General features: G+C 39.6%; 1 protein-coding gene across 1 annotated transcript; it reads right to left on the reverse strand.

Annotated features, from left to right (window-relative positions):
- Positions 1-1,029: 1,029 nt before the first annotated feature.
- On the reverse strand, positions 1,030-12,731 carry maea (macrophage erythroblast attacher, E3 ubiquitin ligase). Its single transcript, XM_029511714.1, has 9 exons — positions 12,502-12,731; positions 8,778-8,960; positions 6,636-6,839; positions 6,037-6,159; positions 5,309-5,385; positions 4,961-5,069; positions 3,283-3,416; positions 2,535-2,730; positions 1,030-2,447 (listed from the first exon to the last, which is right to left on the reverse strand). Exons 1-9 carry the CDS (start codon positions 12,568-12,570, stop codon positions 2,352-2,354), a joined length of 1,191 nt encoding a protein of 396 aa, XP_029367574.1. The 5' UTR covers positions 12,571-12,731; the 3' UTR covers positions 1,030-2,351.
- Positions 12,732-16,248: the final 3,517 nt, after the last annotated feature.

Below are 16,248 nucleotides of genomic sequence, written 5' to 3' on the forward strand. Positions count from 1 at the left end.
TCAGCAATGTCCTTTCTTTTCTCTGTATATATGTAAAGCAAATGGGATTGCCTTGGTGGTATATAAATAAACTTGCCTTGCCCTTTCAGTTTTAGAAAGACATATAAGAGAATCAGTTTGTTTGCACTGGCAAATCTTTTAACAAGTTTAACTTGTTACACAAATAAATTATACTCGTGTTTTACCATGAAATCTACTTCACAAGTAAGTGTTCGCCTCAAGAGTACATTACCATCTGTAAGCATGTTTTCCACCGGAAGACCAAAACACACATCAGACCAGAGATTTGGGTAGTTTCAAGTGAAAGACAACACTTGGTCAGATTTCCACATCAACAAAACAGCAGTGAATAGTTAATTTGGTCACACCTACCAGGCCTTGTGCTAATGGTGATTTAGGAGCCCACAGAGTATACATCACAAAAAAGAAGCACTGATACCAAAGTTGATGGAAATCTTTATGAGGCATATTGCTCATGAAACAATCTCTGTCTAGTCTACCAACAAAGCATACAGTTCTAAATCATTACTGGACCCAAAAGAGGCAACGTTTGGTTTATTAATAACATAAGGAAGAAATTATGGGTCACAAATTATAGTAAAACTGTACGTTGAGGATAAAAGTTCACTTCTGGATTTCTTTGTATGTGTGTTGGCTAACATTTTCACATTTGACGACATTTTTGTGCACGAGTTGACAGTGAAATGAACTATCCCATCCTATTAGTCTGCATTGCAGTTTTGCGTAGCTCTCAATCTGTTCCTATTCCAAATCTATCCATCTCTTGCAGAAAATAAGGTTGAAAATGAGTCAGAATTTTAGATGACTGATGATGTTTGGGGAAAAAAAAAAAAAAAAAAAAAAAAGAGAGATAGGATTCTTCAATCAACAACTAGTTTAGGTTTCCAGCTTGTCTCTTTCTCAAAGATTGTGCATGAAACAGTGTAATGCTGAATTTGGTTTAATCCCGATGGGAAGTTGATGCCATACGCAGCTCTATCATTTGGAAAGTGCAAAGAGAAACATGTATCTGCTCATTCTTCCACTTTATTATCTTGCTCATTGTTGGAAAACAGTTTCAAAATAAAAACTTTGGATAAGGCTGAATTATCTAAAGTAAACCAGGATTTAATGTCCTAATGTCAATGAATGGCACTCATTCTTTTATCTCAGGAAAAAGATGGGGTGCTATGAGTTGAAAACACAAACGGAAGACCATTTATTCATTAAAAAATAAAACACATCAAAGATGGTTGTTTTCTGTAACTATTGCGTAAACTTCATTTTGGTAGTAAATACATCATAATTAATGTTACCAAGTTTTTGAAACTAACCGCATCAGAAATTATACAACCAGTTAACTTGAAGATTGTGTGGACTTAATCTGGCCAACAGCCAAAAAAAAAAAAAAACAAAAAAAAAAAAAAACCCCAAAACAAAACAAAAAAAAAAAGACTTGTTTAGTTGACACAACAATCTTCATAGAAGTTTGACTTTTGCTGTTGGTACTTGTCTCAAAAACTTTGAAATTCTGGATTATGAAGTCCTATCTAATATTTACATTTGAGAAGGAGCTGAGTACAGCACAATCAGACTCCAGTTTCACAGCCAAGGAGGACTGAGATGCAAAAATGCTAGTTTTAAGGAGGAATTTGACACATATCCCTCAACAACCCACCAAAAAGAAAAAAATAAAACAAAAACAAAAACTGCACATTGCAAGAAGACAACAGAAGGCATCACACAAGATGCTACTATGAGTCCAAGTAGCCATGTTTGGCCATGTTTTTTTGTTCGCTTGTTTGGTGAGTTTTGTTTTTTTTTTGTTTTTTTTTTAAGGCCCACGTCTAATGTTAATCTGGTTAGTGAGGTGAGTTAACACAGCCCTGCCACATATTGTTTAAGTAACAAAGAACACGACTAGTAGAAAGAAATAGGCAAAGTAACCTCAACAAGTTTTTATTTGTTGTAGTAAAATCAAACATCTACCTAGCAGTTTTTCACCTCCTCTGTCCTTTTCTCTAGTCTCTAATCTTCTTCAGAGTGAACGCTCGTAAGATAATGACAATGTTGATAGTCCATGTGCTTGAATGGATCAGATGAAACAACTTCTAGCCACATCTAAAATAGAGTCTGGAAGGAGAAGAGCCCAGTGTCTGTGTGATAAAATGGGAGGAAGTGGGAGTCAATCATGTACGGGAAGGGGTATTTTTTAGTGTCTTTTGGGTGCGTCTGTCGGGGGAAGGGCACTGGATCACAGCTCCACAGGTGGCTCTCTGAGTAGGCCAGGTCACAGGAGAGATGACAGGCCGTATTCAATCATGTTAATGCTCAGACAGTTATCTGAGTGATCACATGATGTAGACCTTCTCAGCCTGAGAGAAGTTGAAGACTTCTTTGGTTCTGGGACACACCACTTTGTCATCTTGGCGGATGGACAGAAGGGACTGGAACAGATAATGAGAGGGCAATAAATTACACAGAAAAACATCTTAATAGCTTTTAATGATTTTCTCCAGTGTATTTCAACTCACATTGTAGCCGTAGACATATCCATTAGGAAGCATCATTGGAGGGTTGTTTTCATTCATGACCTCCCCAGAGATCTTACAGACTAGTCTGGAGTTGGCACAGTGGGCCATGGGGAGTGGCTGGGCCAACTTGTTTAGAGATTTACTGCACACTGGGCAGTCTGGGTTCTTAGAGGTACCATCCTCCTTGTAGCACTGACTGGAGTGGGCACTGAGGTTAAGACCAAAATGTCTGTCTTTTAATGAGCATATTTGTCTCTGTAGGTTATTGTGGTTCTCACAGCAGACACTTTGATTAGACAGTAAAGACTAATTGGACAAACCTTAATAAAAACCAAACCAACCAAAATAAAAATCACTAAATCTGCACCAGATCCCATCAAAAGGCAGCTGTGACCTTTCTTCTCATTGCCTGCAAAAACTCTGGTGTTCATGGTGGTTTCAAGCACTTCACTGATAAACCTGTGTGCATCAGTGTTTTAATGAATTGCAGGACATGGCTTACCACATAAAAGTGAAGTATCACCCCGCGATCTGTGAATCTGCTCCTGATCACCGACGCACCCACCAATTCTCTCTCAACATCTAAACGACTGGGTTATTTGATTCATTTCTATTCCTGATCACAAAACCTGTTCAACAAAACGTGGCCAATTCTGGTTGAAGGGGAGAGACCCCTGACTAGATCTACATGGCATGAAAATTAATTGACTAATTAATTGATTAATTGAAATCGAGTATAGGAGGATACGGTGTCTTGATGGCAGACAGACCAGCTTGTAGGGTGATAGTGAAGACAGAGTTGTTCCCAAGCTGGTGCAGTCTGTAGTTGTCATATCGGAACTGCTGGATCAACATCTTCCAGCGGGCTGGATCCAAAAGATCCTGATGGAAAAGTACAAACAAGATACACAGATGTGTTGCGCCATCTACCAGCACACACTGCGGCAGTAATATGCTGGCTTCTTCGGTTTATAGTTAACTAGGAAGCACAAGAGATATCTTAACAGAAATATAGTTGGATTTGTAAAAAAACTTGCTCTTGACTCTAGGCTCTTTCAGTAAAGATGCATCAGCACAATGTAGTATTAATGCTTTAATGTTTTCATCTCAATGTCTGCCATGAATGACGGTGTCATGGTATCCTCCTTCTTGTCAGAGGAAAAATGAAACATTTTATTTTCAAATTGATTAGGGAGCAAGAAAATACCACACAAAATATGTACACTAGAAGCACCATGCAGACAAAATAAGCCAACAGCCAGAATCTCAAGACTGGATTTTGTCAAAGACCTGAGTATGAGAACCATGAATGGTTTGTTTCCACATTGGCCTGGAGATTAAAATCCACAAAAAGATTGCAGAGACTTGTACAAACTGGCAATAAATTGAGACCATTATGATGGGAACGTCTGAGTAATAGCCCAAGTATACTGGAGAAGAATTAGAGAACAGGTTTTTATGATGATTAATGTCCTGAGAAAGTGTGACTGGTACAACTTGAAAAACAGACAGCCCAGAGCCCAAAAACACTCTTAAGTCCTTAGTGGATCTACTTCCTTTTGACAAAGAAAAGGTTTTCTTCAAGTAAGACATCAATGTGGAATATAATCTACTCCACAATTATGATCGTCATCTGTCAAAACCTACTCAATAATTGTCTGATCTGATTGTATTGTATGTGACTGATCCACAACAAACAAATTCCATTCAGCTTTTAGCTATGGAGGTAATGTTAATATTAAATTTAAATTTAATTCATTAATGTTATGACATGACATGTTAAAAAAAAAAAAGTGAAAACAATTTCTAATATTTGTGTCCAAAGATGAACTGATCACTGTCAGTCAGTTTGAATTTACAGTGACAATCATTTTAGGTATAACTGTGCCAAACTACAAATTCCCTGGAAGAAGCCAGATGTCACACTGGCAGCAGGAAGTCAGCCAAAATGTTGTCAAAATAGTTTATACACCCTTGTTTGTTGATAAAGCGAAATGGTTTTTAAGATGAAGTATTGGAGGACTGATGCCAAAATGGTGTTGAAAATAAAAAACAAGACTGCTCCTCCAGGGACTACAAATGGGAACTGAGATGTTAAACTAGACTAAAGAGGCCCTCTAGTGGATGCTGTGTTCCTATTGCACATTCTCCATTTCATTTCTACAAAGTTTAACCAAAAATAGTTTCAGTGCTGTTTTCTTTTTACTGTCCTGTATTATGTTTATGACTTACCCACAGTGTGCACAATCGTGTTGTTCATCATAAATACACAAAAATGCATTAAATGCACCTCCACCAATTTGTCTCAGGTCTGTCGGTGACCTTAGCATTTCCATGTGTGAGTCACAGTGGTAGCAAAGGCATGAGTCTGAACAAATAAACATGTTATACATGTACATATTCACAATGAAGACAATAGTTGTTACCTTGTAGGGGGAGATGTGTGTATCTGATGGGAAGGCCAGCATCCCCATCACCTGACGAACCTCATCCAACTGTCCACCCTCTGCTTGGCTGAAATGTTTCCTTGCATGTCTGGAATATGAAGAGACATACTTACATATTGTCACTGGGTGACTCCTAACCCTACTGCACCGTTTTACTGGCTTCATAATAATTAAAGACCAAAAATGGGTATGATTGATATAAGGATTCTTGGGGAAACTGTTATTGTGTAACATCCAGGATTGTAGTGACACCAATAGTGTGTGTGTGTGTGTGTGTGTGTGTGTGTGTGTGTGTGTGTGTGTGGGGTGTGCTTGTATGGCCAGTACCTGACTGCGTCCATGCGCTTGTTTTGCCTGATGAGCTCAATGAATTCCTGGATTCTCAGACTAAACTCAAGACAACTCTGCCAAAGAAACAATCCAAAAATGACATTAAGTCTAAACCAAATTAATTCCCATCGTTCCCATCTCCTAGAGCCATGATACTGTGGCATGTGGCAAACTAATCTCTTTTTCAACTGCTGCAGTACCAGTGAATTTCAAGTTGCCTTTCAATACTGTGTGAAGCAAATAGTTTTTTTTTAAAGTGGAATAATAGCTTGAAAATTTGCCCATGGTTGGCTGATTGTTTCCAATTGGAAATGTCACAAATGCTCACAGAAAAACACCAGAGACAGAAAAGGCATTAAAACAGTCCTATTTTTTCAGCCACTTACAAACTACTATGTTGACTCTTTAAGTAACAGCTAACTCCGAAGCTTATCATGCATTCTTGCAGGTCTGAAGTCTACTTAGTACTTTCTACTTCAATAGGATAATCCCAGGATTAACACTTGTTGCCACTGTCAGAAGGGCAACACACCCAAGAAGAGTAATAAAATCTTCACACTTCTCCCTCGGTATAGATATAGATACACTGTTGATTGTCATTTTGAGAGAACAGAAACATTTAACATATGAAACCAAAACATTCTTCCATATATTTATGGTGCACTGTTCTCTTTGGCATGGCCATTACTTTTTTAGCATCTGTGGGCTTTAACTTAAAGAGCTACCTTCATTTTACGGAGGCGAGACTTATTGTCGTGGCACCACGCTAGGCAGGTGGCTGTCTCCTGCCTCTCCAGAGACTCTTCCACCTCCTTAGCTGTGAGGAACATCTCAATATTCACCAGATCCTAAAAATGCAGAAGATGTGTTTATAGCAAAAAAAAAAAAAAAAAAAAAAAAAACAAGGAAAGACAACTAAACTTAAACGCAGCACTGAACAGAAGAGTAAATGAAAACTGAAAGCATGTCAACAACTGATAAACTCAGTGAGGTGTGTGACTTCTTAATGACACAGCACACACTTGAAGTGGAACAGATTATTAGTGATAATGATAATCAACATGATTCCCTTAATTGTAACAATGTCCAGATTAAGAGTTTCCTAAAACTTGCTATGAGAAGTTCTTATTAGTGAGGTGTCTGATTTATTGATGACTTCATTGTTGCCTCATAAGGGACTTGTTAGTATAGCCCTTTTATTGTGTAGTCTAAACTGCATTATATAAAGAAATAAAACATTAAAGTATTATCTTTTACTTGATCTAGAAGAAAGAAAAAAAATAAAATAATCGGTAATATCTAAAAATAGTAAGCAGGAAACTACCTCTATACCACTCTGCCTGGCCAGTTTGACAGCTGTGTTGTAGTAGCCGCAGCGCAGCAGATGCTCCACCATCATGCGGTCCATGCGTTTCTTCTTCCACAAGTTGACAGAAGCTGGCTGGTCACTGCTGTGCTCCTTCAAGTGCTCGATACGCCGCTTACACAGCTTGGCACTCTCGTCTTCTGCTTGGATAGACTCAGCAGCCTGCAGGACACACACACATACACAAAATAGGTACAACATAAGGAGTACAAGTTCAAATTGGAGCAGATTCAACATCAATACTGGGGATGTTAACACTTAATTGTTTATCAATTAATTGTTGGTAGGAATTAACTTGATTAAATTCAATTGTCACTGAATCGACCATTCCGCAAGCCTGACATACCTGAATGCAATGCACAAGAAAGACCTCACAAATATGAAGTGCTCAAAATAAAGTGCAGTGTGGGACCATTTCAAACTAATAAATAACAGCAAACTGAATATATAATATAATACAATACATAACTGAATATACAAATACGTTTAACAACAACAGCTCCACAAGTCCGTCAAGTTAGCAACAAAATAACTCACATTCAGCAGCTGCAAGGATCAAGTGCAACAGCTTCACAACCTACAATCACCACAGTGAAAGTGAAAGTTGTATTTTATTTTCAACCATTTTATCTGTCAGGGTCCTGGGGAGTGCTGGAGCCAATCTCAGCTGACGTCTGGGTGAGAGCGGCTCACGAAAATCACTGCTTATCAATTATTTGTTAATCAATAGCCAAGGTGAACCAGATAATGAATTAACCAATCATTTGCATCCTTAATCAATACTTGTTTTAACTGCATTGTTTTAAAAGACTTGGCATTGTTTCCTTTACTGAAAGAGGTCATCTCATGGCCATAAACTGAGAGCATAACCTAATCTGGCCGTCTTTCAATTGAAACAAGACCACAAGACCAACAACTACTTCCTGTTTTCAGGACGAACTGTTATATGGTTGAGACAGATGAGGTGTCAGCAAACACAATGAGTGAGGGTTGCATACATGCAAAAATAAGCTACCAATGCTACAAGTTCCATTCATACCACAAATATATTTTGAATTGTTATATCATTCAGTGAATAACTGCATTTCTGGGTGCAATGGTCCATGTAAACTGACACTTAAGATTAGATTTATTTCAGAAAAAACACACTACACAACAGCATGACCTGTGTGGTTTATTTTGCTTTTCTGGGAGTGAACTAAACTGCAGTATTGTGACAGGTATTGGCTGGACAACATTTCACACAGAGGAAAAAAGGTCCACAGAAGTGTGTTTTGATCACTTTTATTCTCTCATAAAAGACTTGTTGCAAAAACCAACTAGGCAGCATTCCACTGCTGACAAAAACAAGCCACCAAGGCCACAGTCATCCTATTATAAAGAATGCCAAGGCCAAAGCAAAGTGCTTTTATCAACAGCGCTGAGCAATGTGGCTTTCAACAGTTTGTTCCAGCCAGCGGGTGATCTTGTTTGTAGAGCAGTTACTGCCACAGCAGTGTGTACACATACAGGGGCAAAATCGAGTGTTTGCATTTTATTATAGCTGATCATTATTTTATAAGTTAAGGGCTTTCCAAAATTCACAATCTCTTGCTTTTCCTGACTGCAAGTCTTCTCAATTGGTTGCAAATAGAGGTTCCTGTGCTTGATGCACAGTAAATACATGGATGTAGACTAATTACAGGCCTATTTTCTCCTGTTTGTTTTATGTCCACCTACCAAAACTATAATACAAAAAAGTACCCCTAAAGTGATTACAAAAAAAATTGTTCAAAAAAGACATGATTTATGTGATTAGGGTAGACTGATATTGTTTTTAAAGGGTCATTTGATCATACTTTTATTTGTAATAAAGACCGATAACCGATCTACAAACAACAAATATTGCTCCTGATAAATGGGCAGCTGGTATGGAGTGATAAACATTTCTCAAAATGTACTTAGCTGCACTTCCAACGTAAAGCTGACTTTCACTGTCTCCGATGTCACCACTTTTTGTTCAGAGAGCAGACATTTATTCTGCTAAGATCAGACAGAGAATGCCAAAAGCCACATTTGCTAAAACATACATGTCTATGTAGGTATGTTTGTATCCCTCACCTTCCTCTTCAGGGCACTGAGTTTCTCTACCACTCCATCCAGCAGTGACACCACAGAGTCAACCACCGGAAAGCTACTGAGGGTCTTCTCCAGCTCTGCCACCACCATCGTCACGTGACTCGTCTCCCGGTCGATGTTCTTCTGAGCTGCTCTGAAACGTTTGTTCAGAGTCTCGTAGGGGACCTGTGAATACAGTGCCGTTGAAAGTGTTTACCATGGTGAATGAGGCATTCAAGTTTGGCAGTTGCAACTGAGCAAACATGCAGCTCAGTACAAGGTCAATAAGCCGTGTAACAGTTCAACACACCCATATGAAAATGACCTCAGACTGATTCAGGTCTGCATTGTGACAAAATAATTTGTTTAGATGACTGGGGTCAAATGGACTTTAAACACGATAATCAATATTGAGGACACACACATAAATAAAGAAGGTTTTCCACTGATGTTAAAGAATTATCACTAACAGTGGAAGGAGCTTAACATTACAGGCAGTTGGCTATATTATGCCCTGTCGTTACTAAAAGTCTCAAGTCGTGGCATTCCCACAACCGAGTCCAAGAACTCCTCGATAGAAACAAAATGAAACATGAGGCAGATGCTCAATGTGCATGTTTTTTTTTTGGCTCAGTATGACTGCACATAGGTGGTATGTCTATGATTTGCTCCACCTTCATATTTATCTTTCTTTAAATCAACCCACAAACAAGCAAATAATCTTATTGTGGGGCAGCAGTGCTAAACACAATGCTGCTGTGCCCTTTAAATCAACATGATTCCCTTAATTGTAACAATGTCCAGATTAAGAGTTTCCTCAGACTTGCTATGAGAAGTTCTTATTAGTGAGGTGTTTGATTTATTGATGACTTCATTGTTGCCTCATAAGGGACTTGTTAGTATAGCCCTTTTATTGTGTACAGTCTTAACTGCATTATATAAAGAAATAAAATATTAAAGTAAATTTGGTAATACCTAAAAATAATCAGTCTGTGTCTTTTTTTCAGAATAATAATCAGATACAGAAGAAGGCTAAGCAAACATAAAAGTATTAATGGGTCTTTCTCTGGCTTGTAGCTGTAGTTTGCATATTTTTACCGACTGTTGTAGATAAAAGAGAATAAAAGCCAAATAAAAAAAAAAAAAAAAAGGAAATCTAAATCCTATTAATAGAGCTCTTCTTAAAATATATTTAACAAGATGAAGAGAATAATATCTCAAATCAAACTAAACAGCACAGTGATGGCTTCGCCGAGACCTGTGAAAGAGCCTCATGTAACTGCGAAACAAGTAGAGAGCTTTGATCCATTGAGATTTGTTCTCTTTTAAGTTAGACTACAGTTAATTTCCAAAATCATTATGAATGGAGAGGAAAATCATGCCAGTGTACCGCCCAGTATGACAGAATAAACAATGCGGTTGCCTGGCTGGAATTTGGGGACTCCAGCTCTGATTTTGTAAAACAAAGTCCAGAATAGGACACTTAATTCTGCATGTACTATTGAGCATTCATTATGGTCCTGTTGGCAAAAACAGGGGGCTTACTCTGCTCGAAAATGTGTGTGACCACCGTACGAGTTTAAAAAGATGCAAAAAAATAAACCACAGCCGTTATATCGGTCCCATCTACGTTTATTATTCCTAATGGCAAGAAAAAGATTGGGATTTCACACATTTAACACATTCACTTGGTGACTGTTTGACCAACAAATATGGACGAGATGACCAAATATCAACAAATAAACTATGGGGTCATGAAATTAAAAACTTCCTAAACTGATAGATTGTGATGATTAAATCAAGCTTTAAAGATGTGACAGTTATTATACTTGTGTAATTTCACCTGCTAATATTCTCTTGGTTTGTCATGATTTTTTTTTTTTTTTTAAATACTTGGACATGACTGGCTAGTAGAGCTAATAAATGATACTGGGTTTTTCCATATGACTTTGATTTGCTTGATAGTACACACAAGTCAGTCATGGACGCATTCCAGGCAGCTATAATAGTGATTGTCCTTCATGATTTCCTTCGAGACAGTAACAAGCCCATTCCTAACAGAATAAATTACCAATTACCGACCAACCAAGTACTAATTACCATTACAGAACTCAGCTAATCTTAATGAGTCTGAATGATAATTAGACTCACCTTGAAATCCAGACACAATATCTCAAATACTGAGCATTGCAATTTCAGTAGACTGTCGAAGGCCTGTGCTCCAGACAACTAACAAACCTCTGGCTAAAATGCTATGACAATGGCAACACATCAATATTAGAGTTGCAGCTTCCCTTAAAGATGCTTATGGTAAAACAAATACTGATCTCACGCATATAAATATCCCAAAACATCCTCAAGGACATAATATCCAGCACATAGTCTATTCTGTTGGCATCGCAGTTTAGCAGCTTCCTCGGTGTCAGTCAGGCAACATTATAATTCAGCAGAATATAGCTCCAACACCCCCCCCACCCCCCCACAGCTGTACACTCCCATTTGGTGCCAATTATAACCATCATTCCTGTCTTAAAATGGTGCCCATCACCATCATCCTCTTTACTGCAGCATCCAAGCAAAGACAGACATCCCCCAGACCACAGCCTGCTCCCCCCTGCACACAGACATCCTAACGTCGCCATCCAAACCAAATCACACCATGAGGTTACCTCACACACATCCACCCAAAAAAAAAGGTGCAGCTTACTCACAGCCTTGCTTTTATAACGACGACGCTTTGTTGAATCCCCGAGGCGGCTGAGGAGGGAGAAGGGGGAGCAGCCCGGACCTGTGGCAGCCCGTCTTTGAGGGCTGGTGTCGCAGTAACGTTGTGTGCAATGGAGGATCAGCTACGTGTGTGTGCGGCGGGTTGTGATTTCTCTCGCTGGCCATTTTGAAGAGCAAAAGAGGCGACAGCGATCTGACGGCACTGCGCTAACTCTCCGGGCTGCTTCTCTGGGAGTCACCGGCTGCCCCCCCCCCCTCCTCCCATCTCCACCGACCCTGACTATGCATGCTGGACGGTATACATATGTGTGTTGTTTTTTTTTTTTTTTTTTTTTTTAAACAGACATGCTTATCGTGTTTAGGGCCGATTAAATGATGATAACACAGGTTTTAGCACAGCTAGCAGGCCACTCACGTCTGCATGGTGTTTCTCTGACGGCGTGTTAAAGGGACGGGCGCCCATGTTGGTTCAAGTCCTGTCAGGATCTTCACTGGATCACTGCTTCAGTCTCCTACTGAATTGGTTTCTTTTGAAAATAAATAAATAAATAAATAAATAACCAAACCATCGGTGCATCTGTTAAACGTGTAGCTCAGTAACTGACACCGCCGGAAGTGACCATCTTGTCAAAAACAACAGGCTTAAAACTTGAGCTAACATTTCCGAGGCCTAAAGGCCAACAATAAACACCCGCTGAGGAAGCGAAGAAGCCGGATAACCAGCCAGCTAATGTGACACTTACAAAGTGCCTTACTGCCGTCTACTTATTTCTTCATTATTGTTTTCCTCCAAACTCAGGTGAGCAGCTGGACGCTGTTACCTGGGCTATGCTAGTCCAGCTAGCGTTAGCCTCCTCTGCCTGCCCTCGCTTTCTGATGAGCCGCTATATTCCCGCTTTCCAAAAACAACAATAACACAAAAAAACACAACACCGAGAATTTCAGCATCACGGGGGGGTCGATGAACTGTCCGTATGCGCCGGTTTCCGTGTGTGATTACCTTCAGGGTTGGATATTCCTGGACTTTGAGAGCCATGGACAGTTGGGATGCTGTCTCCTGCACCGCCATCTTGGTTTTGTGGCTCTTCTTGTGGTTGTTTGTGTTTTTTTCCCCCCTCAGCTCAGGAGCTGCCTCATTACCGCCCCCTGCCGGGACGGTGTCAGTACTGCCGGTGCGCAGGCAGGTGGAGGTGGGGGAGTTCAGTAAGATTAATCAGGAGCTGCTCCCACCTAGGAGAGGTTTAGACATGAAAACATTTGATCAGTTTATGGGGGAATAAATCATGTTGTTGTTTACATGAGTCACCGCTGCTGACGGTGTTTGAACACGATGAGCTACTTGCACATTAAAATCTCTTTACCCTTCTATTTTTATATTAAGGCCTATGGTTGTTTTTTTATTATTATAATTGCTTGTTATTATTGTCATGTATATATATGCACGGTAATACAACACAAAATACAAATTACTGTAAATCTTGCACAATAAAAGCAACAATGTGAGTGAAGAGACACACCTGTGTAACAGTGAACTGAGTCATTAAATTGTGCAAATGAGAAAGGACAAGATGGAAGAACTCAAAGTTGTAAGGATTAATATATAACTATTTTCATGAAGTAGGAACCGAGTCTGGGAAACAGTTCAGGACAGTCACCTGTAATAAAAACCTGTAACACCTGTGATAGGAATAATAAATATTAGATACAAATATTTTATCATCAAAAAATGTTATTCAGCAAATTACAACATGAACTAACTCTATAACTGATGTCTTTCCTTTTACATGCACTTCAATTTAAATGTCTGGTCTTTGTAGATATTGAAAATATAGACTACAGTCCATTAAAATCCCCTTTACCACTCGTTTCAAATCATGGCCACTTTTCTTTTCCTGTGTGAGTGAGAGCACCCTCCCCCCAGCCGCAGTGAACATATTGCCATTGGCCACTGTCCAGTGCCTAGCAGAGCTGATTGGCTGCCACAAGCTGTAATGGTTTACAATTGGCCCATTATCTGCTGCATGCCCCACGTCCCCACACCCCCCACCACAGCTTTGGAACAAAGTGGAACAGTGGACACAGAGAGGAAGGTGATGCAAGGTTTGTGATGTATTTTTGGCCCCATATTGAGTGCTTCCTGTGTGTAATTTGTGTGTGAATTTGTGTGTGTGTGTCTGTGCTCAAGTGTGCGAGTTTCTGTGATACTAGCGGCAGTGCTGCAGATAGAGGAAATAACTCTGTGCCAAGCCAGGTTGGTGTGTGTGTGTGTGTGTGTGGGGGTACTTAAATTATGAAGCCTTGCTTGTGTGTGATTGAATGAACATATGAATGTGTATACAGTGTGTGTGACAGGAGGGGTATTTTTTTTATTAATGTGCAGAAATAGATATCTGTCGCTTTAAAGATGAATTTTGCTCAGAGTGGTTGATGTGGTGCAATTCTGTGGGTCTTTAATTCAAATGGACTTCACTTGTCATCTCAAATAATTTCTTTATCAAAAATTGAAGATAAAAAAGTTCCTTAAAAAAAGGTGACCCTGATAATATCACAGTCCAGTTTCATCTTATTGACAAATATCTCGGTCAAAATGCATAAAGTCCATCTGAGATGCCCTCACCACTTCATCATGAGTCTAAGATACAATTACCTAAGAGACAACCACCTTTTGAACAACCAGTTTTTTACAATTTTGCCCATCAACCAATATTTATTTATTTTTCAAGAAAACAAATACAGACATCAATATTCTAGTTTCTGAAGTGTGTCCCAGACTTTCTTTGTGTTTAATAGTAAAAGAATTCTCACTTTGGAGAATGTGGGAGTGTTTTACTCAAAGATCAACAAATAAGCTACAGATGATTTGATAATAAAATACAATATAAACCCATCACACAGTGTAAATGAGAATTGTTGGGTTATCATTGATATTTCTCTGTTCTCTGTATTTCTGTTGAAAGAGGACACAGTATCGGCCTCTTAAAATTAAAACTTTGCCTCAACTCTTCTTCACCTTTTTATTTAGCATGCAAAGAACATAAAACAACTAGAAGATAGATATGTACAATGTAATAGTTATGTTATGAAAATAGCTGAAGGGAAAAAAATCTAAATATTTAATGGGGGAGTTGTAAAAAAATATATTGAAATTGACATAAAAAAGCCAAAAGAAGAAAAGGCTTTCAAAGTGGGCATACAGTAGAAAAGGAAAGAAGCCAGTATCTCTAACCCTCAGGCTCTGTCCTGTTACATTTTATCAAGGATTCAGAGCTGTTTGGAAAATCTCTGCATCAAACTTTTTGTGATATTAATGATTCTTCTTTATTTGCGCTGCCCTCTTTTTGTATTCTTCTCCTTCTTTCTTTTGCTGGCCCTTTTCCTGCTATCTCAGATCCTTCCTTTCCCCCTCCACTCGTCTTTCCCACCCACCTGCTCTTCCTTTAATCTCGGCCGCTGTTCCCACCAACTCTACCTCCTTTTGCTCGTCTGGTCCAACCTCCCCTCCTTCTTCTTCTACATGTGGGTTAGATTCCTCATGCCTGCGGTATCTTTCACTTCGCATCGGAGATTAGATTGCTAGTGCTACTGCTGCAGTGTTCACATTGGTCTTTAGCTCACTGTCACTATCCATATATCCACGTGGCTGTCAGTATGTGTGTGCTAACCCTCTCGTATCTGCACGTTTGCAGCTTGTGTCAATGGGGCTATGTGTGTCTAGTGGCACTATGAGTTGTTTGTGTGTGTGTGTGTGTGTAAATTCTTAGCTGCAGCTGCATTACTTTGCATTGCATGTTTCAGTGTTTAGACCCGTACCAACAGGATGTCAGTACAGCTGTTGTGCATGCTTGTGTGTCTTTTTTCTGCACACAAGCTAGTATCTTTGTGCATGTGTAGGTATGTATCTTTGTAATTATTTGTCCACGTGTGTGTGTGTGTGTGTGTTTGAGATAGCTCTAGGCCTCGCTGGCTGTCAGTCTTGATAAGGCCAGCGGTTGGGAGGCGTTAGTCAGAGCTGCTGCTTGCCTGGCCTCCGTGTGGTGGATCTGCTGAGAAGCAGCTGAACCATTAGACACGCTGCAGTAACTTCAGAGTGAGGAGAAGGGGTGGGAGGCGGGGAGGGTGGAGATGTATGCTGTGAAAGCCAGAGATGGAAAAAGAGAGTGAAAGAGATGTGGGAGTGGGGATTTGTTTGGGGGGGGGGGTTGTGGGGGTTGATGGAGTGCGAATGAGATTGAGAGAGAAATTGGGAGAGATGGAAGACAGAAAGCAAGAAGGGTAGATGGAAGAGCAGGGGAGGTGGGAGAAAAGAGAGGAGGATGGCGTAGGTGGAAGGAAAGTGAAGACAGAAGAGAGAAGCGAGGAGAAGCTGACAAGGATGATTGTAAAAAAAACAAAAAAAACAAAAACGTAGTAGTAGTGTAGTGATAAGAACCCCCCCCCCCCCCCCCCCACACACACACACACACACACACACACACACACACACAATATACATGCGAATATCACTGCTGAGTTTGCAAATATGAAAGAGCAATTTGCTCAAATTTTTGCAGGAGGAAGGTAAATCTTTTTTTATCTAACCTGTCATCCCCTTCCTCCACTCACTTTATCATCTTTAGGAGCAGAAAATATTCTATTGAAATATCTTTAAAATATTCCATTGATCATTACTTGTCCTGCCTTTTAAGATGGCCCCTTCCATCTCTCTTTCTCCCTTCTTTTTATTTCTCCCCATGTTGCTACAACAATC

This window comes from Echeneis naucrates, chromosome 10, assembly GCF_900963305.1.
Source record: "Echeneis naucrates chromosome 10, fEcheNa1.1, whole genome shotgun sequence".
NCBI lineage: Eukaryota > Metazoa > Chordata > Actinopteri > Carangiformes > Echeneidae > Echeneis > Echeneis naucrates.

What these genes read in the sequence shown, in the direction of transcription:
- maea (XM_029511714.1), bottom strand. Translation starts at nt 12,570, where the DNA reads ATGGCGGTGCAGGAGACAGCATCCCAACTGTCCATGGCTCTCAAAGTC. An exon ending in TCAGTGCCCTGAAGAGGAAG is followed by an intron (nt 6,840 to 8,777) that starts GTGAGGGATACA and finishes TGTGTCCTGCAG; the next exon opens with GCTGCTGAGTCTATCCAAGC. An exon ending in CTCGCCTCCGTAAAATGAAG is followed by an intron (nt 5,386 to 6,036) that starts GTAGCTCTTTAA and finishes TTTCTTTGGCAG; the next exon opens with AGTTGTCTTGAGTTTAGTCT.